Source organism: Agelaius phoeniceus, chromosome 29 (genome assembly GCF_051311805.1).
Source record: "Agelaius phoeniceus isolate bAgePho1 chromosome 29, bAgePho1.hap1, whole genome shotgun sequence".
NCBI classification, from domain to species: domain Eukaryota; kingdom Metazoa; phylum Chordata; class Aves; order Passeriformes; family Icteridae; genus Agelaius; species Agelaius phoeniceus.
Genome location: NC_135293.1, coordinates 321,047 through 341,868, shown reverse-complemented (window position 1 = coordinate 341,868; position 20,822 = coordinate 321,047). Strand labels below are relative to the sequence as shown.

At 53.0% G+C, this 20,822-nt stretch overlaps 1 protein-coding gene across 1 annotated transcript; it reads left to right on the top strand.

The window, feature by feature from the left end:
- Nucleotides 1–995: 995 nt before the first annotated feature.
- Nucleotides 996–19,589, top strand: SLC25A42 (solute carrier family 25 member 42). The gene is made up of 8 exons (XM_077191388.1): nucleotides 996–1,091; nucleotides 7,772–7,888; nucleotides 10,141–10,252; nucleotides 12,017–12,042; nucleotides 13,064–13,230; nucleotides 14,237–14,353; nucleotides 14,696–14,847; nucleotides 16,135–19,589. The coding sequence occupies exons 2-8, from the start codon at nucleotides 7,811–7,813 to the stop codon at nucleotides 16,458–16,460; spliced, it is 978 nt and encodes a 325-aa protein (XP_077047503.1). The 5' UTR covers nucleotides 996–1,091; nucleotides 7,772–7,810; the 3' UTR covers nucleotides 16,461–19,589.
- The last annotated feature ends 1,233 nt before the right edge of the window (nucleotides 19,590–20,822 follow it).

The window sequence follows — 20,822 nt, the reverse complement described above, 5'->3', positions numbered from 1 at the left end:
GTGAGGCCAGCGCATTGCAAAGGTCAGGGTGCTCCCCGTGCAGGAGCAGAGGCCGCGGGGCTTTGGGCGCCGCTCTGACCCAGCGAGGCTGGAAGGGCCCCAGAGAGGGGACGAGAGCTGGGGAAAGGCTGCAGAACGAGGAGAACCGAGGGCAGCGGGTTGGGTGCAGCCCGGGGCTCCCGAGCTTTGCCGTGCGGGTGGGTTTGGGGTGGGGAGAGCAGCCCCAAAGGCCGGGGGAGGATCAAACCCGCGGGATTTCATTTCCTTCACCTTTGACCGAGAGCTGCTGGAGCCGAGTTCTCACCGCCGCGGCCGCGGGGACCGGGCAGAGCCGCTGCTGTCCCCAGCGGGGCCGTGCTGGACAGCGGAGCCGGCGGCATCCCCGGGATGGGAGCCCCGGGCGCTCCCCGGTGGGAACGGGCGGCATTGTCGCTCCTCGAGCCGGGCACTCGCCGGGGTCTCCGGGCGAGCTCTTTGGGCTCCCCGTGGGGCCGTTCGGGATCCCCGGTCGGGCTGTTCGGGCTCCTGGCGGGGCCATTCAGAGTCCCGGGCAGTCCCGGCGGGGCCGTTCGTTGTCCCGGGCACTCCCCCGGTGCCGTTCGGGGTGCCTTGGGGCCGTTCGGGTCCCGGGCAGTCCCGGCAGGGCCGTTCGGGGTGCCCCGGTGCCGTTCGCTGTCCCGGGCAGTCCCGGCGGTGCCGTTCGGGGTGCCCTGGGGCCGTTCGCTGTCCCGGGCAGTCCCGGCGGGGCCGTTCGCTGTCCCGCGCACTCTCCCGGTGCCGTTCGGGGTGCCCTGGGGCCGTTCGCTGTCCCGCGCACTCCCCCGGGCCCGGCCGCGCTCCCCGCCCCCGCACCGAGCGCTCCCCGCCCGCCCCGTGCCGCTACGGCCGCCCCGCCTCTTGCCGCGCCCCTCCTTCATCCACTGGCCGTCTCATCTGTCAATCCTCGCCGCGAAGCGAATCCTTGCGCACGGAGCTCCGCCCCCGCCGCGCCGATTGGCCGCGCCCCGAGGCGGGCCCCGCCTCCCGCGACGCAGCGGGGGCGGCCTGGCGGCGGCGGCGGACGCGGCCGGGGCGGACGCGCAGCGGAGCCGGTGAGTGCGGGACGGGCCGGGGCGGCCCCGCCGCCGGCGCTGACGCGGCCCCGCGGCCCCGGTCCCGCGGCCCGGCTGCCGAGGCCCGCCCGGCCCGCGCGTTGCGGCGGCGCGAGGCCCCGGGTGACATTGGCGCGGCCTCCCGCGGGGTCACCCCGTGCCGGCCGGGCCCGCGGGCAGCGCCCGGGACACCGAGCGCCGCTCGTTCGGCGGCCACCTCGGTGCGCTCGGGAGAGCGGGGCCGGCCTTGGCTGCGTTCGCTCCGGGCTGCGGCCCCCGCGGGAGGCCCGGCCCGGACTGCGGGAGCGCTCCCGGCGGGGCTGAGCGAGGGCTGCGCTTCCCCTGCTCCCTTTGCCCCCTGCTCCCTTTTCCCCCTGCTCCTTTTCCCCCTGCTCCCTTTTCCCCCCTGCTCCCTTTCCCCCCTGCTCCTTTTCCCCCTGCTCCCTTTCCCCCTGCTCCCTTTCCCCCCTGCTCCCTTTCCCCCCTGCTCCCTTTCCCCCCTGCTCCCTTTCCCCCCTGCTCCCTTTCCCCCCTGCTCCCTTTCCCCCTGCTCCCTTTTCCCCCTGCTCCCTTTCCCGTCCTTCTTCCTTGCTCTTTTCCTCTGCTCCTTTTCCCCTGCTTTCCTCCTTGCTCCTTTCCCCCCTGTTTTTCCCTGCCCGCTTTCCCCACCTGTTCTCTATTTCCCTGCCTGTTTCCCTGCCTTCCCAGCCCCTGCTTTCCCTGCTTCCCACACTTTCCTGGCCCCAGCCTGCCCTGCTCCCGCCTTGCCAGCCCCTCTCCGTGCCCTGCCACCTTCCCGGCGTGTCCCCCTGTGTCCCAGTGTCCCTTCTCATTCCCACTGTGTCCCACTGTGTCCCTTTTCATTCCCGGTGTGTCCCAGTGTCCCTCTCCGTGCCCTGCCACCTTCCCGGCGTGTCCCACTGTGTCCCAGTGTCCCTTCTCATTCCCACTGTGTCCCACTGTGTCCCTTCTCATTCCCGGTGTGTCCCAGTGTCCCTCTCTGTGCCCTGCCACCTTCCCACTTGTCCCACTGTGTCCCACTGTCCCTTTTCCTTCCCAACCTGTCCCCGTGTCCCTTTTCCTGCCCTGCCACCTTCCCTCTGTGCCCGCTCTGTTCCCCTCCCGCCCCAGACGATAAATGGGATTATTTTATTTTTTATTTTTCTTGTTCATTTCAATGCCCCGAAGCTGAAATTGCAGCCCAGGGAAGTTTCTGCGCTGCCGCGGGACAGACGCGGGGCACGGCGGGGATCTCGCCTGCGCAGGGGGTGTGAAAATGAGATTATTTGCAATTAAAAGAGCCAAAAGCTTCGCGCAGTTCCCTGCTCTGCCTTCCCAGGAGCTCCCGGCTGGGTTCGGAGCTGCCAGGGTACAGAGAGAGCCGGGAACGCTGGAACTGCCCCAGCCCGAGCCCGTGCGGAGCGGAATTGGCTGAGGGCCCCCAAACCCTGCGGCTGGGCTGCCCGGGATGTGCTTTGGGTCCTGATGAGTTTTTCCCCATTTTTTGTGTGTCTTTATGGCATTTTTTCCCATTTTTTGTGTGTGTTTATGGATTTTTTCCCCATTTTTTGTGTGTCTTTATGAGTTTTTTTCCCCATTCTTTCTCCATTTTTTTTTTCTGTGTCTTTATGGATTGTTTCCCCATTTTTTGTGTGTGTTGATGGATTTTTTCCCCCCCCCCCACTTTTTAATGTATGTTGATGGACTTTCCCCCCTTTTTTGTGTGGCTTTATGGATTTTCCCCCTTTTTTCTGTGTCTTTATGGACTTTTTGTACTTTTTGTGTGGCTTTATGGATTTTCCCCCTTTTTTTCTGTGTCTTTATGGACTTTCCATACTTTTTGTGTGTCTTTATGGATTTTCCCCCTTTTTTCTGTGTCTTTATGGATTTTCCCCATTTTTTTCTGTGTCTTTATGGATTTTCCCCCTTTTTTTCTGTCTCTTTATGGATTTTCCCTATTTTTTCTGTCTCTTTATGGATTTTCCCCCATTTTTGTGGGTGTTTATGGGGGTTTTTCCTTCTGCCTGCCGGTTTGGAGCGGCTTTGAAGCTGCATCACATTGAGCCTCTGTGTGTGTGTGTGGGTTTGGCTGCTCCTGCCGTGGCTCGGGTCCATTTTTGGAGCATTTTCACAACGTCCCGAGGTTTTCAACAGCTCCGGGCTGGAGCAGAGCAGGAAAACCCTGAGGGAGGAGAGGCTGCGGCCAGGCTTGGGCCAATCCCAGCCCAGGAATTCAGAACAACCATGGCTGGGTTCAGGCCCCTCAGCGTCTGCAGAGAGAGCTGTGCCTGTCCTGTTCCGTTCTGAATTTTTATTTAATTTTATTTTTATTTAATTTTATTTTTATTTAATTTTATTTTTATTTAATTTTATTTTATCTTTATTTTTATTTTATCTTTATTTTTATTTTATCTTTATTTTCCCTAACCGGGACCTGAGGAAAGAGGGGCTGGGGCTGTGCTGGGGTTGGATTTCAGCAGGAATCCTCTGACAAGGGAATTTGGCAAGCCCAAGAATTTCATTGTGGATTTAATATTTTATTTTATTTTTATTTTATTTTTATTTTATTTTTTATTTTATTTTTTATTTTTATTTTATTTTTATTTTATTTTTTATTTTATTTTATTTTATTTTTATTTTTATTTTATTTATTTTATTTATTTTATTTTATTTTTTAATTATTTTATTTTATTTTTTATTTTATATTTTATTTTATTTTTATTTTATTTTATTTTTTATATTTTTTATATTTTATTTTATTTTATTTTATTTTATTTCATTTCTGGCCTGCCCTGCCCTGCTCCAGGTGGTTTTGGTGTGACAGATTTGGCTTCAGGAGGTTGCACAAAGCTCCAAGCAGGGCCCTGGGCTGGGATGGGTTTGGTACAGGTCAGACAGGTTTCTGGCAGGAAAATAAAAAATAAAACCCTCAGGAGCCAGGAGTTATTTTGGTTTTGAGTCACTTTGCTGCTACTTGGAGGAAGATTTATTCTGATTTTTCCTTTTTTTTCACTTTAAAAAGTGAATAGAAAAATTGATTTTTTTTTTGTGAATGAATTCTGTTTCATGTTTATTATGAATAACAGCAATTGTGCTGCCTGATTTTCCAGAAAATAATCAAACTTAAAATTTAAAAGCAACTTTTTGGAGCACAGGGAGGGGTTGGGGTTGGGTTTGTTTTTTTTTTTTTCTTGGAAAAAGAAGAATTGTTGGTGCTGGGAGAGCTGTGCCCTCCCTGAGATAAAACTGCTGCTGATAAGGGCAGGAGGGCAGAGCCCTGGGGTCCCTCTGCTGGCCCCAAACCCCTGGGGAAAAATGGGAATAATCACAAAAATGGGAATAACCTGAATGATGGGAATAATCTGAATAATCAGAATAATGGGAATAATCCGAATAATCAGAATAATGGGAATAATCTGAATAATCAGGGTTCCATTGCCAGGGTTCCCTCTGCTGGCTCCCAAATTCCTGCAGAAAATGGGAATAATTTGAATAATCTGAATGATGGGAATAACCTGAATAACCAGAATAATGGGGATCATCAGAATAATCCCTCTGTGTTCCCTTGCCAGGGTTCCCTCTGCTGGGTCACAGCTCGCTGGGAAAAATGGGAATAATCAGAATAATCCGAATAATTGCTCTTTGGCTGTGTGAAGGAATTTTGGGCTGTGTGAAGGAGCAATTATTCTGATTATTCCCATTATTCTGATTGTTCCCGTTATTCTGATTATTCCCGTTATTCTGATTATTCCCGTTATTCTGATTATTCCCGTTACTCTGATTACTCCCAGGCACTGCAAATTGACACCAAAGCTTTAATCCAGACTGAATTTCAAGATGATTTTTTGGGTTTTGTGGCTCCATTGTGAATTCTTGGTGGGAATAATCCCCTGACCTCGGAATCCAGCCCGAGTCCAAAATGGAATCCAGCTTTGAGGCCAGCAGAAGGGAATAAAAATAACAAATAAATAAATGCTATTTTTGCCCCGGAGCCTGTGCATGCTGATGTGTAAAATGGAGCACACAAACAGGTGTTTGTAGGCTCAGGCACTAAAAATAGAAAAGGAATGTGGCTAAAGGGGATAAAAGGGAATATTGTGGAGTAAATGGTGCAAAAATAAATCCAGCCTTAATGCCATCATTCAAATTTGGCGAATTTCCTGTTGGGCCTCCCTTTCCCAGTTGTTGGATTTTCAGAGAAAGTTGCATTTTGCGTTCCTGAGCCCTTCAGCACCGTTTCTGTTCTGGGGGGCAAGGAGGGCTGTTTTTATTTTTGGCAGGGGTAAATCTGATATTGTGCCCTACATTTACTGCAGGGATGAAACCTGCACCTGTCCAAAAACAAAAGGGAATTTTACAAAGTGTTTTTCCAGGCCTGGGAGATCGGGAGGAGCGAGAAGGGAAGGAAATGACTGCAGGCCATTAGAAAGAATTAGAATTAATTGGAAACAATTAGGAACAATTAATAATAATTATGGATGATCTTTGCTCCTGGTGCTCCTGGGGCTTTTGCTGGCTCGGGGTGAGGCGAGGGAGCTTTTCCAGCAGTGCTGCCCGGGTCCTGTGGGGTGTTCTATCCCAGTAAAGGGTCCTGTGGGGTGTTCTATCCCATTAAAGGGCCCTGTGGGGTGTTCTGTCCCATTGAAGGGTCCTGTGGGGTGTTCTGTCCCAGTAAAGGGTCCTGTGGGGTGTTCTATCCCAGTAAAGGGCCCTGTGGGGTGTTCTATCCCATTGAAGGGTCCTGTGGGGTGTTCTATCCCATTGAAGGGCCCTGTGGGGTGCTCTATTCCAGTAAAGGGCCCTGTGGGGTGTTCTATCCCATTGAAGGGTCCTGTGGGGTGTTCTATCCCAGTAAAGGGCCCTGTGGGGTGTTCTATCCCATTGAAGGGTCCTGTGGGGTGTCATATCCCAGTAAAGGGTCCTGTGGGGTGTTCTATCCCATTGAAGGGTCCTGTGGGGTGTTCTATCCCATTAAAGGGTCCTGTGGGGTGTTCTATCCCATTAAAGGGCCCTGTGGGGTGTTCTATCCCATTGAAGGGTCCTGTGGGGTGTTCTATCCCAGTAAAGCCTCCACTCTTCCCTCCCTGAGCTCCCAAAAGGCCTCAGGGGCTGGGCACCCCTGGATTTGGGGTTCCCCAATTTTCCAGATTTTGGGGAGCGAGGAGAAGCTTTGGGGGCACCGGGCTGAGGCCTTGAGGGGGAGGACAAAACAGAGGGAGGAGAGAGGGGGAGCGTGGAATTGGGAAACTGGGGAGGGAATTTTGGGGGCGAGGGAATTTTGGGGGCGAGGGAATTTTGGGGTGAGGGAATTTTGGGGTGAGGGAATTTTGGGGATGGAATTTGGGGGCGAGGGAGTTTTGGGGGCGAGGGAATTTTGGGGTGAGGGAGCTCCCAGAGGAGCCACTGGAGGTGCTGGAAGTGTGGGGTGGGATGGGATGATCCTAAAAGTCCTCGCTGACCCAAAGCATCATTAATTCTGGAATAATTAAAGGCCTCCAGGTGTGTTTTCCCCACTTTGGAGCGAGGATGAGGCTCCTTCATCCCAAATTGGTCACGCCTGAGTGCAGCCAAGGCTGAGCTTTGTGTTTGAAATCTGCTGCCAGGCCGGGGAAATGAGGGCTGGCGTTCATTTATGAGGGGAAGAAAAGCAGGTCAGCACGTCTGAAAGGTGCTGACAAGCATAAAGCACCTGAGATGGTCAAAAAAAGGAGGGAAAAAGAGGCTGGAAATGGTTTTTTATCCCCACGTAAGCAAAACGTGGTGCCCGAGGTTTCACAGGCATCGGAGGGAGGGAAGTGCTGGGGGCAAGAGGGGCCTGAATTTGGGAATCCTCATTTCCCCATCAGACGTTCCTTGGAGGGTTTCACCTTCCCACGTGGGGCTGTTGGGGCAGCTTTGTGGCTCAGGAAAGGGGTTTTGGTCCTTGCAGAGCCCCTCTGAGAGCAGCTCGGGGTTTGCACAGCAGCAGTTCCAGCCCTGGGGACTCCAGGCGGGACAAGCTGCAGCGTAGAGGGCAGCAATATCAGAAAGTCAGAGCTAAAAAGGCAAATTACTCCATTTAAATAGAATTATCCCTTCATCCACGCTCTGCAGCCAAGGTCAGGCCGACCTGTCCTCCTGTAGCTTGGGGAACATCTCAGAGCAGGAGAAACCTGGGAGCCAGAACAAATCCACAATGGCCCTTGTGGCACGTGTGAGGCACTGGATCCCTCTCTGCCCCAAATAACCTCCCCTTGCTCCTGGGGGAGCTCATTCCTGGGACTATTTTTTCCCCTTTTTCCAGAGCGTTTTAAATTTCCGTTTTCCTTCTCCGGTGTCTCCTTGTTCAGCGCTCCCAAGGAGCCAAAAATGCTCGCTGGGAGAGGGCAGGATCTGCCCCTTTTCCCTGGAAATTGTGGATATTTGGGTGTTTTATTGCAGCTGAGTTCTTTGTGGGGTGAGAAGGGTTGATATGAATGGCGCCGGTTTTACCTGGCACCCCCTAAAAATCCATTTACACCTTAAAGGAAGGAAATGGCACCAGGATCCTGGAAATGCCCTTTTCCTGGGAATTGGGAGAGGAGTTTCCTGCTGAAAATGGAAATTTCAGCTGGGGGTGGCTCACTCCCTACCCCCATGTTGTATCTCCAGGATATTTCCCATTTTTGACCTTTTCCCTTTGTTTTTTGGGTTGTTTTTAGGAGCTGGAGCTCTGCTGGCCCCGTGGCAGAGTGCCTGGTATGGGTAATGGTGTGAGAGAAGGTCCAGTGGAATTCCAGAGGGATGTGGAGCCCGTCCCGGCCCGAATTCCTGCAGAGGTGAGAGCAGGGGCTGGGAGGGGATTCCAGGGGAGGCCCCACCTGCAGCTCCAGGCAGGGAATCAGGGATTCCCCCCTCTCAGGTGAGGCCCCACCTGCAGCTCCAGGCAGGGAATTCCCAGGTGAGACCCCACCTGCAGCTCCAGGCAGGGATTCCCCCTCTCAGGTGAGGCCCCACCTGCAGCTCCAGGCAGGGAATCAGGGATTCCCCCCTCTCAGGGGAGGCCCCACCTGCAGCTCCAGGCAGGGAATTCCCAGGTGAGGCCCCACCTGCAGCTCCAGGCAGGGATTCCCCCTCTCAGGTGAGGCCCCACCTGCAGCTCCAGGGAGGGAATCAGGGAATTCCCCCTCTCAGATGAGGCCCCACCTGCAGCTCCAGGCAGGGATTCCCCCCTCTCAGGGCAGACCCCACCTGCAGCTCCGTTTCCAGCCCTGCAAGGCCCTGGAGGGTTTGGGGCCAGCCCAGAGGCGGCTCCAGGATGATCAGAGGGATGGAGCTGTGGGGACAGGCTGGGAACACTGGGATTGTGCAGCCTGGAAAAGCTCCAGGGTCACCTGGTTGGGACCTTCCAGTGCCTGAAGGAGCCACAAGAAGCTCTGGGTGAAGGATGGAGTTGCAGGACACAGGGAATGGCTCCCAGTGCCAGGAGGGAGGGATGGGTGGGATACTGGGCCGGAATTCCTGGCTGGGATGGAATTCCCAGAGCAGCTGAGGCTCCCCTGCACCCCTGGAGGTGCCCAGGTTGGGGAGGGGAAGCTCCAGAGAAACCCTGGAGCTGTTCCCAGAGCCTGGAAGGGCTCCAGGAGAGCTGGAGAGGGATTTGGGATGAGGGATGGAGGCACAGGACACAGGGAATGGAAGGGGGAAATTGTGTGGGATTTTGGCAAGAATTCCTGGCTGGGCTGGCATTCCCAGTGGCAAACAGGACAGTTCCCAGTGACAGACTGGACCATTCCCAGTAACAGGAGCATTCCCAGTAACAGACTGGACCATTCCCAGTGACACACTGGCCATTTCCCAGTGACACACAGGACCATTCCCAGTAACAGGACCATTCCCAGTGGCAAACAGGACAGTTCCCAGTAACAGGATCATTCCCAGTGACAGACTGGACCATTCCCAGTAACAGGAGCATTCCCAGTGACAGACTGGACCATTCCCAGTGACAGACAGGCCAGTTCCCAGTGACACACAGGCCAGTTCCCAGTAACAGGACCATTCCCAGTTACAGACTGGACCATTCCCAGTAACAGGACCATTCCCAGTTACAGACTGGACCATTCCCAGTGACACACAGGACACAATTCCCAGTAACAGGACCATTCCCAGTGGCACACAGGCCAGTTCCCAGTGACACACAGGACACAATTCCCAGTAACCGGACCATTCCCAGTGACAGACTGGACCATTCCCAGTGGCACACAGGCCAGTTCCCAGTAACAGGACCATTCCCAGTGGCACACAGGCCAGCTCCCAGTGACACACAGGACAGTTCCCAGTGACAGACAGCCCAGTTCCCCGTCCAGGCTGCCCCAGCAGCAGCCCTCTGTGCTTTCCCTGCTCCTGGAAGCTCAGGAGAAGGGAGGTTCCTCCCGGCCTTGCTGGGTTTAACCCAGATCTGGGGCTGAAGTTCACCTTTGCACGGCTGGGGAGGGGGAATTGAGCTGACCCAGGGGTTTTGGGTCATAAACATTAACTTTGGGGTTGGGAAACACAAGGAAAATGTTAACTCCTCCACAACGTGTCAAAAGTTCACAAGCCCGGGCTTGTTCTCACTCCACAACCTCCACTGGGTTGGATTTTTGTGGCTTTTTTTGTTGTTGTTGTTGTTGTCGTTCCCTGTGGGAGAAAAATGCTGATTTTATAACTGTGAGCTGTGGCAGGAATGCCAGCAGCAAAATCCCTCTCATTCCACCCATCAGAGGGGGAAACTGCCTGGACTGACCCTTGGGAGCTTGGGAATGGTGTGGGAATGGAGCTGGGGTGCTTCTCTTCCAGAAACTTCCCCTCTGCCTGTGCCTGAAAATCGTGGGGAGGGAGAAAAAAGAGAAATAGCGGGGAGAAAACAACACATGCAGGAGGAATGCTTGGAATTCTGCCTCCCAGTCCCACCAGCAATGCACTGTGCTGGAAACCCCGTGAAACTTGGACCCAAATCCTGGCCCTGGGGTGAATGCTGCACAAAAGGTGAAATGTTATTCCTTGTGGCATTGATTTTTTATTTTCCATCTATCCAATGTTTTTTTGCCAGGATAACCAGGAGAAGAAGAAAGTGCTGAACTCGCTGATGTCTGGGGCTCTGGCTGGGGCCGTGGCTAAAACTGCAGTGGCTCCTCTGGACAGGACAAAAATCATGTTCCAAGGTGACTCCTCCGGGCTGTTCTCCCAAACTGTGTTTAGTCCTGAGCCCTTTGTGCCCATCCAGCTCACGCTCCTGGGGATGTGGGGGCTCTGGGAAGGGGGAATTGGGCCGTGAGGGCTGGGCTGGGGCCCAGGCTGTGCCAGCTCTCCCCAAAAGGAGAGGGAGCAGGCGCTGGAGCTGCTGCCTGCTGGGTCTGTGTGCTCTGGCACCCCGGCATTGCCACTGCCCTGATGACTCTGCTCGAGTGGAACAGGGAATTTCCCCGTGTTCAGCAGGATTGGGGGATTGTGGGCTCTGGTGCAGTGCAGCTCCTCCAATTACCCCAAAGGGAACAGCACAGGCCTTTCATTCTGGGCACATTTGGGAAGGCCAAGAATTTTAAGCCTGGTGACGTCCCAGATTAACTGAGTTGGGCTCAGCCTAATCCCTGGCTGACATTTAATTTAGAATTGATTTCTGCTCACATGGTTCTCATTCCGGGCAGAGCAAGGAGCTCTGGAATTGCTGGGATGTGGATCGGGGGGGCTGGGGTTGCCCCTGGCTCCTGAATTTTTGGGTTTTCCCACCCAAACCACACACCCAGGTTCGTTTTAGGGTGGAAGCATCAGGGGCACGGAGCTGGGCTGAGCCAGGGGATCACCTGGAATCTGGGCATTCCTAAAAATCCCTGTGTGCTTCAGCCCATCCCAGGGGCTGGAAGGGATGGGGTTCAAATCTTCCAATGGGAGCAGTTTCTTGGGATCTGAGAGGGTTCTTTTAGGCTCCTGCTGCCCTAAGGGGTTTTATTCTCTGTTTGTGAGGAAGGAAAATACCTTTGGATCATCAAAGTGGTGCCTTCACTTAGGAATGGGGCTTGGGATAGTGGAGACTGTCCATGGCAGAGGGGTGGATGAGCTTTCCCATCCCAAATCAGTGAATTTCCCACAACTCAACAATTTTATTATTTTAAATAATTTTTTAAAGGAACAAAACCCCCTTGATAACCATCACTGTTCATCGAGGTCGTTTTTATTCTTTAAAAAAAAAAAAAAAAAAAGAGAGAAAAATTCTAAATAAAAACAAATAAAAGCATTGAATTGCACAGGGGAGCAGCAGTGGGGAAAAATGGATTTGCATGGAATTGTTGGATGCACTCGAGAGGCTCCCAGAGCCTGAGATGAGCCGGGCAGGAGCTGCAGCAGCCCCTTAATTGGAGCCACGTTTCATTAAAGCTTTCCAGTCAGGGGTTTCCCTTCCTTTGGCAGAGCTGCCAAACAAATCCTGCCTCCCAAGCCCTGCCACAGATAAGGAGGTGCTGTCACTTTGGGTGGATGCAAGGGAAGGGGGGAAAAAAAAATAAAAATCAGGGAGTTGATTTGAGTTTGGCTGGGATGGAGCTGCTCTTGCGTGGAGCTTCGCTCTGCCCTCGCTGGATTCCGGAATTAGGCTGGGATCTGGGCATGGAAATGCTCTGAAAAATAAGTGAGCAGTGCAGTTTTGATGGGTTTTCTTTCATTAATTGTTTTTATTTATTCATTTATTCTGCACAAACTGAATTTTCCTAACAGGCAGCGGGGGGAAGAAATGGACTTTTGTGCTAAATTATGGGAGCGTTTACAAGACAAAGAATCTCTATTTCCTCTTGCATTCATTCTTTTCCTTCCATTTTTATCCCTTTAGCCAAAACACCTGATTATTTGTCCCTTATTTAGGGATTCACGGATCAATATTTATTTTTATGTCTTGCAAGCCCTAATCTTTTTTTTTTTGTCGTTTTTATTTTTAGTATCTTCAAAAAGATTTTCTGCCAAGGTAAGGTGATGCCTGTCTGCTGTTGCTCTGAAGTGTTTAATTAATCTTTTGTTGATATTTCGCTTTTGTGGGGATTTATCAGCAGCATTCCATGAAAACATAGAGGGAAAGACTGGGAATTGTGTTTTTGGGACCATTCCTGGTGATCTTGGGACCATTTCTAGTGCTCATTCCCCACAGGAGTTGTTCCAGCATTTATAGGGAATTAAATCCAGGATCTGATCCCTCTCCTGGCTTCCTGAGTAGTTTTTCCTTGTGCATTCCAGCTTTTCCATGTGTGGTGTTTGTGATCCAAATGTTCCTGCCTGGCCCCATGGAGATGAATTTGGGCTTGGGAAGGGGTTTTGTGTAAATTGTGTCTTCCCAGGGAGATGAATTTGGGTTTGGGAAGGGGTTTTGTGTAAATTGTGTCTTCCCAGGGAGATGAATTTGGGTTTGGGAAGGGGTTTTGTGCAAAATGTGCCTTCCCTGAGAGGGAAAATGAGGCAGGCTGGGATCTAAAAATCCTTCCTTGCTCTTGCCTGGAGCTTCACTCTCTCCTCACTGGATTCTGGGATCCGGGCATGGAAATGCTCTGACAAACACGTGCACAGTGCAATTCCGATATTTTCCTTTAATAATTTCCATTTCTTTAGCCATTTATTCCACACAAGCTGCGTTTTACAGCACGTGGATGTGCCGGGCTGCCCATGGCGGCTCTGTGGGCAGGGGAATGGAGGGGTGAATCTGTGGGCTCAGCTCCCTGCCCTGCATTCCTGCTCCCCACGGGTGATTTATCCACTGTCCACGGGTGATTTATCCACTCCCCATGGGTGATTTATCCACTCCCCATGGGTGATTTATCCACTCCCCATGGGTGATTTATCCCCCTCGGCCTACTCCCCACGGGTGATTTATCCTCTCCCCACGGGTGATTTATCCCCCTGGCCTGCTCCCCACGGGTGATTTATCCACTCCCCACGGGTGATTTATCCACTCCTATCCCCCTGGCCTGCTCCCCACGGGTGTTTTTTCCCCACAGGAAGCGTACAGGCTGATCTATCGCACCTACCTCAACGAGGGCTTCTGGAGCCTCTGGAGAGGGAACTCGGCCACCATGGTGCGGGTGATCCCCTACGCCGCCATCCAGTTCTGCGCCCACGAGGAGTACAAGCAGATCCTGGGCAACTACTACGGATTCCAGGGAAAGTAAGAGGCAGCGGGATCGGGATCCTGCTGGGGTCCTGAGGGGGGAGCTCCAAGATGGAAGCTGTGAGGGGGAAGGCTCTGAGGAGAAGCTCTGAGGGGGAAGCTCCAGGATGGAAGCTCTGAGAGGGAAGCTCTGATATGGAGGTTCTGAGGGGAAAGCTCTGAGGGGGAAGCTCCAGGATGGAAGCTCTGAGGTGGAGGTTCCAACGGGGAAGCTATGAGAAGAAGCTCAAAGATGGAAGCTTTGAGGGGGAAGCTGTGAGAAGAAACTCCAAGGTCCAGGTTCCAAGGGGGAAGCTCTGAGATGGAGCTTCCAAGGTGGAAGCTGTGAGGGGAAGCTCTGGGGAGGAAGTTCCAAGGGGGAAGCTCTGAGGAGAAGTTCCAAGGGGGAAAGCTGTGAGGGGAAGTTCCAAGGGGAAAGCTGTGAGGGGAAGTTCCAAGATGGAAACTCCGAGGGGGAAGTTCTGAGGGGAAGCCGTGAGGGGGAAGCTCTGAGGGGGAAATTCTGAGAGGATGCTCTGAGGGGAAGCTGTGAGGCGGAACCTTGGCGGGAGAAGCTGCGGGGGAAAGGAAACTGTGAGGGGGAAGCTCCAAGATGGAAGCTCTGAGAGAGAAGCTGTGAGGGGGAAGCTCCAAGATGGAAGCTCTGAGAGAGAAGCTGTGAGGGGGAAGCTCCAAGATGGAAGCTCTGAGAGAGAAGCTGTGAGGGGGAAGCTCCAAGATGGAAGCTCTGAGAGAGAAGCTGTGAGGGGGAAGCTCCAAGATGGAAGCTCTGAGAGAGAAGCTGTGAGGGGGAAGCTCCAAGGCGGAACATTTGAGGGGGAAGCTCCAAGGCAGAGGAAGCTGTGAGGGGATGCTCCAGCCGAGCCCTGGGCCTCCTCTCCGCACGGATTTTCCCTGTGGCGTGGCTGGGGATGCCCAGCAGGCAGAGCAGGGCTGTTGCCAGCAGCCAGGTGGGACCTGCAGCTGCAGGTGACGTTTGGTCTCTTCTCTCACCCCACTCCAGGGCACTGACGCCTTTCCCTCGCTTCATTGCCGGCTCCCTGGCTGGCACCACGGCTGCCATGCTCACCTACCCCCTGGACATGGTCCGTGCCCGCATGGCTGTCACCCCCAAGGAGATGTAAGTGCCTCACACACATATTTCTGGGTTTTTATAAGGTGACGTGGTTTTATTGCCCTTTTTTGGGTCATTTCTTGCTGGGAGCCTTTGGTGGGATACAGCCCCGGGGTCTGAGCAGTGATTCAGTGCCCAGAGGTGTGGATGTGGGAGGAGATGGGCACTGGGAGACCAGTTCAGGAGGGCAGCTGGACCCAGGAGGACCCAAGAGAGCTGAAACCCCCTCCGAGCTGCCCGATGAGCTCGGAGCCAAATTAATTCCCAATTAATCCATCAGGGAGCCCTGCTGGGAGCACCCCAGCCGCTGACCAGCGCAGGTCTGCTCTCCCCGTGTCCCCACGGCAGGTACAGCAGCATTGTCCACGTCTTCATCCGGATATCCCGCGAGGAGGGGCTGAAAACCTTGTACAGGGGCTTCACACCCACCATCCTGGGCGTCATCCCCTACGCTGGCCTCAGCTTCTTCACCTACGAGACGCTGAAGAAAGTGCACGCAGGTAAAGCCGGGAAATGCTGCAGGTTTGGGGTGAGCGAGGGCTCTGAGCAGCCCCGGGCTGGGGGCAATGAAAGCTGGGCCTGAACTGCGGAGGGAAAAAGGGGAATTTCCAGGTGGAAAAGGACTTGGTTGTGCACTGAGTTGGGAGCAAAACCTGGGGAACAAAACTTTGGAGTTTTGTCAGTGACATCACTTGGGGTTTTGTTTTGTGGGAGCTTTTCTAGTGATTTTGGGGACCCTTTCTAATGATTTTGCTTGGGAGCTCAACCTGGGGAACAAAACCTCGGGAACAAAACCTCAGGAAAGCAACCTAGGGAAGAAAACCTGGGGAACAAAACTTTGGGAGCAAAACTTGGGCAACCAAACTTCAGGAGCATACTTGGACAACAAACCTTTGGGAGCTCAACCTGGGGAACAAAACCTTGGGAGCAAAATCTCGGGAGAGCAACCTGGGGAAAACAAGACCTGGGTAACGAAACTTGACGAGCACAACCTTTAATTGTGAGTGAATTCCAAGGACTCCCCCACTGTGTGTCACCCCCAGAGCACAGCGGGAAGGTGCAGCCTTCACCTCTGGAGTGGCTGCTGTTTGGGGCAAGGGAAGGAAGCTTTGGGAGCGAAGCTTTGGGAGCGAAGCTTTGGGAGCGAAGCTTTGGGAATGAAACTTTGGGAGCGAAGCTTTGGGAGCGAAGCTTTGGGAATGAAACTTTGGGAGCAAAACCTGGGGAACAAAACTTTGGGAGGAGAGCGCCTTGTGGTAAAACAAACCCCAAGTTTTTGGGTTTTGGGGGTAACAAAGCCTCATGAGCACAGCCCTGGGAAGGAGCCCTCCGTCCCTCCAGCCTCAGTGGTGAGTGACTCCCCCACTGTGTGTCCCCCCAGAGCACAGCGGGAAGGCGCAGCCCTCGCCCCCGGAGCGGCTGCTGTTCGGGGCAAGGGAATGAAACTTTGGGAATGAAACTTTGGGAATGAAACTTTGGGAATGAAACTTTGGGAATGAAACTTTGGGAATGAAACTTTGGGAATGAAACTTTGGGAGCAAAACTTGGTCAACAAAACTTTGGGAGCTCAACCTGGGGAGCAAAACTTTGGGACCAAAACTTTGGGAGCAAAACCTGGCGAGCAAAACTTTGGGACCAAAACTTTGGGAGCAAAACCTTGGGAGGAGAGCGCCTTGTGGTAAAACAAACCCCGAGTTTTCGGGTTTTGGGGGTAGCAAAGCCTCCCGAGCACAGCCCCGGGAAGGAGCCCTCCATGGTGAGTGACTCCCCCCCGTGTGTCCCCCCAGAGCACAGCGGGAAGGCGCAGCCCTCGCCCCCGGAGCGGCTGCTGTTCGGGGCGTGCGCCGGCCTCATCGGGCAGTCGGCCTCGTACCCGCTGGACGTGGTGCGGCGCCGCATGCAGACGGCCGGCGTGCTGGGCCACACCTACAGCTCCATCCTGCTCACCATGCAGGACATCGTGCGCGAGGAGGGACTCGTCAGGGGCCTCTACAAAGGGCTCAGCATGAACTGGGTGAAGGGCCCCATCGCCGTGGGCATCAGCTTCACCACCTTCGACCTGACGCAGATCCTGCTCCGCAAGCTGCAGCACGGCCCCGGCCTCGAGAGGTAGTGGCTTCCTGCAGGGAGAGCAGCTCATTCTTCCCTGGCCTCCCACGTGCTCCTGCAGCTGGGAACTCGCCCCTTTGTTGGGGGTTCTTTTCCTGTTGTTCCCGGATTGGTTTTTTTTCTCCCATTTTAATTTAGAAGCCTAACCGTTCCCCTCAGTGAAAAATTCCCGGTCCTGCAGAGCTGAGTCCTCCCAAGCAGCTGCCTCGCCCTTCTGATGGACTCTGTCCCCAGGAGTGGAGCCTCCCCACCCTACCTGTGCTGCTCCTGGCTCCTCACCTGGCTCTCCGTGGCAGAGGGGGCTCGGAGCTGTTGGGAAGGAGCCCCTGGCTCTGGGAAGGGGCAGTTTTGTAGCTCCCTACATCCTGCCAAGTGCAATATCCCAGTGTGGTCCGTAGGGAATTGCAGATTCCCCTGGGCTGTGAAGGCAGGGCAGGGCAGGCCCAGGACACTACACTTGTTCCCAAAGCTGAATGTTTCCTCTGGCTGGGAATGCTGCCCTCTCCCCGTGGATTTCCTTGCTTTTGGGTTGAGCTGCATCGATGTCCCTCGTTTGTGGTGTCCCTCTGAGATTACCAAAGACTGGAGGCAGCAGAGGAGGGGAGTTCTGAGCCCTTTCCTGACGGGAATTTTCCTCTGTGTGCTGCGGGTGTCACCCAGCAAGGGCCGTGCCTGGATTCCCAGACTGGACCCACTCCGGCTGATTTGTGTTCCCTTCTGTGCCGCCCTGCCCTGGAGAGGCAGCGATTCCAGGGCTGCAGGCTCCAAGGGAGGAGCTGTCCGCCCTCCAAAGCCCCCAGTGTTTGTTCATTCAGTGTTACCGGTGCTCTGTGCACCGGGGAGAACAAACCCTGCTGCAGCCGGGCTGTCCCCAGACAGAGCTGTCCCCTTTGGTACCTGCTGTGTGGGTCCTGGCCCTGTGCTCACTAACCCATCCCTCAGCTGCCTCAGCCCCAGATCCCCTCGGAGTTTAACCCTTGTGGGCTCACCCTGCAGTGCCAGCCGCTTCCAGCTGGGATTCCACCATCTCTCACTGCTCCTCTCTCCAATCAGTTTTCAGGGAAATGGAGATGGGTTTTTTTTGGGTTTTTTTTGGTGGGTGATCCATCCCTCTGTTAAACTCAGAGGTCAGAGCAGACTTCAGGCTCCTCTGATGAAAGATTACACAAACCAAGGTGGAAAAATCCCTTTCCAGAGAGTCCATAATGCAAGGGAAAGGATCAGATTGACCTTCAGAGCTGTCCTTTCCTGGCTGCTCTGTGCTCCAGCTGTGGAAGCTGGACGGGGTGGGTGGCAGTGGAAGGAATTGCACAAGGGGGCAGGAGCAGCCTTCTCCTTTCTTTTTTGTCTTTGCACTTCTTGGGAGCACGGAGCTGCTCCTGATGCCAAATGTTTCCTTAGGAATGGGGGCTGTGGGGGCAGTGCTGGGTGTTGGCACACAGGGTGCTGCTCCCAGCACTGGAAGGGGCAGACTGGAACTGGAATTCAGCCTCAGAGCTCTGCCCCCCGGCCCAGCAGGGCGACACATTCCCTGATTCCCTGGGAATTAAAGATCCCTGGGCTTTGGGGAGGTGCTGGCCATGAATTCTGTGTCATTTCTGGGGGGCTGTGGAGAACTCCCAGCTCTGCTGTCCCCTGCTCAGCCCCCATTTCTTTTCTCCAATGGAGAAGCCAATTTACCCTGCTCTAGTCCTGATGCAGAGGGAGGGATTCCCAGCAGTGTTCATGTCCTGTCCCTCCGTGTCCCCTCCCAGCTGGGAGAAGCAGGAATTCCGGGAGCCCTTCTTTAATTAGCAGCTGCCCCTGATTGAAATTCGGAATTTCAGCCAATTTCCCCACGAGTTTTGCAGGCTGGGTGTTTGTCCAGGGGCAGGTCCTTGAGTTCAGCCTCTGATGGTTTTGGTGCTTTTGTTTCTCAGAGCCTGTTGCTGCTTTGGGTTGGTTTGAAAAGCTTCTTTTTTTTTTTCTTTTTTTTTTTTTTTCTCCTTTTTTTTCCTTTTTTTTGAATGTAGAAAAGGGGAAACAGAGTGTTCCCTTCCCTTCTCTTCTTCCCTGCATGGATTCACACACGTTCCAGATTTTTTTCTGAGGTGTGCTGGCCAGGGAGAGCTCTGAGAAAGGCAAAACAGGAGTTTTTCCCTTTTTTTGTCCTTTTTTCCTTTCCTGCATTTCCCTAATTTTTCACTTTATTCCTCTCAGATTTAATTTCCCACTCCCCTTTCTCACGGATCCTTAAAGCATCACCACCAAATTTGTGCTTTTTGTTTTCCTTTTCCTCTCCCTCCTCCTGCTTCTTCCTGCACCTTGAGCCCCGCACTGGCACTTCGAGAAAACCAGGTCCAAAAAAATGCACCCAAAACGTCAAAACTGCAGCTTTTTAGCGTTTTTCCAACAGCCCAAGCATGTTTTCCCCTCACAGCCTGGATGCTCCAGGCACTTCAGGCACCATGGGATGGTTTGGGGAACTTCCCTGAGCTCCTTGGCTGGTTTGGGATCTTCTCTTTGTATCTTCTAGGGGCTGATTGCCCCCTTTTGTTCACTTTTTTTTCCCCTTTCCCCCCTTATTTTCCCCTTTTCTTTCCCCCTTTTCCCTTCTTTTTCTGTTTCCCGCCTTTTCTGTTTCCCGCCTTTTCTGTTTCCCGCCTTTTCTGTTTCCCCCTTTTCTTTCCCCCCCTTTTCTTTTCCCCCCTTTTCTGTTTCCCCCTTTTCATTCCCCCCCCCCCCATTTCCCCCTCAATTTTTCCCTTTTTTCTCCCATTTTTCCCCTTTTCCCCTTTTTCCCTCGCTCTTTCCCTCTCCCCTTCCTTACCCTTTTCCCTCTTTTCCCCCTCCTTTTCCCCGTTTCTTTTCCCCCTTTTTTCCCCCATTTCCCCCCAAAATCAGCCCGAGCTGCAGGCTGTCCCAGCACCGGTCACTGCCTGTGTGGTCTATGCATCTATTACTTAATTAGCACAAACACTGTTAATTGCCTTTTCCCGTGCCCTCACCATCCATGTGTGCGTGTCGTTTTTGACGGCTTTTCTTGGATCTGGATTCTATTTTATTGCAGTGAAGACACTTTGTTATATAATGTTTATATATTTTAAGATTTGTGCCAAGAGAGGATGTATATTTAATAAAAAATTTGATTGACTTTGGGGACTCTCCATGGCTTCCCTCTGCTTCGCAGGCCTGGAACGTTTGAGGGGATTTTTTAGGGGGTTTTGGGGGGATTTTGAGGTGTTTTTTGGGTGGTTATGAGGAGATTTTTGGGGTTTGTGAGGAGATTTTTGGGAGTTTGTGAGGAGATTTTGGGGGGTTTGTGAGGAGATTTTTGGAGAGGTTGTGAGGAGATTTTTGGAGGGGTTTGTGAGCAGATTTTGGGGAGTTTGTGAGGAGATTTTGGGGGGTTTGTGAGGAGATTTTTGGAGGGATTTGTGAGGAGATTTTTGGGAGTTTGTGAAGAGATTTTGGGGAGTTTCTAAGGAGATTTTTGGAGGTTTGTGAGGAGATTTTTGGAGGGGTTGTGAGGAGATTTTTGGAGGGGTTTGTGAGCAGATTTTTGGAGGAGTTGTGAGGGTTTTTTTGAGAGGTTTTTTTGAAGGCTGTGTGAGGTTTTTTTTGGCATTATGAGGGTTTGTGAAGGGGTTTTTGAGGGGGTTTTGGGGGCGATTATGAAGGGTTTTTACAGGGATTTTTGGGTGGTTATGAGGTTTTTTGGGGCGGTGATTATGAGGGGGTTTTTCTAGGGGTCATGATGATTTTTGGGGTTTTTTTTGGTGAGGATTTTTAGGGTTTTTTATGTTTTTTCCGAGGGTTGTGCCCCCTTTGACCGCACATCTCTCCGGCCGTGTTGTCCCCAGCCGGGGCTGCAGGGGGCGCTGTCGGCTCAGCCTCGGCTGGAGCCGTCCCGAGCCCGGGGCTCCCGGCCTGAAAACCGCTCCGAACTCCCAAAAAAGCCCTTTATAACCCCCCAAAAAACCCTTTATACCCCACCAAAAAACCCTAAAGCCCCTATAAAAACACCTTTATAAACCCCCCACAAAAAAACCTTTATAACCCCCCAAAAAACCCTAAACCCCCTACAATAAAACCTTTATAACCCCCCCAAAAAACCCCTTTATAACCCACCAAAAAACCCTAAAGCCCCCACAGAAACACCTTTATAAACCCCCCACAAAAAAATCCTTTATAACCCCCCAAAAAAAACCTTTATAACCCCCCCAAAAAACCCCTTTATAACCCCCCAAAAAACCCTAACCCCCGAAAAGAAAACCTCTATAAACCCCCCACAAAAAAAACCTTTATAACCCCCCAAAAAACCCTTTAAAAACCCCCCACAAAAAAACCCTTTATAACCCCCCAAAAAACCCTAAACCCCCCACAA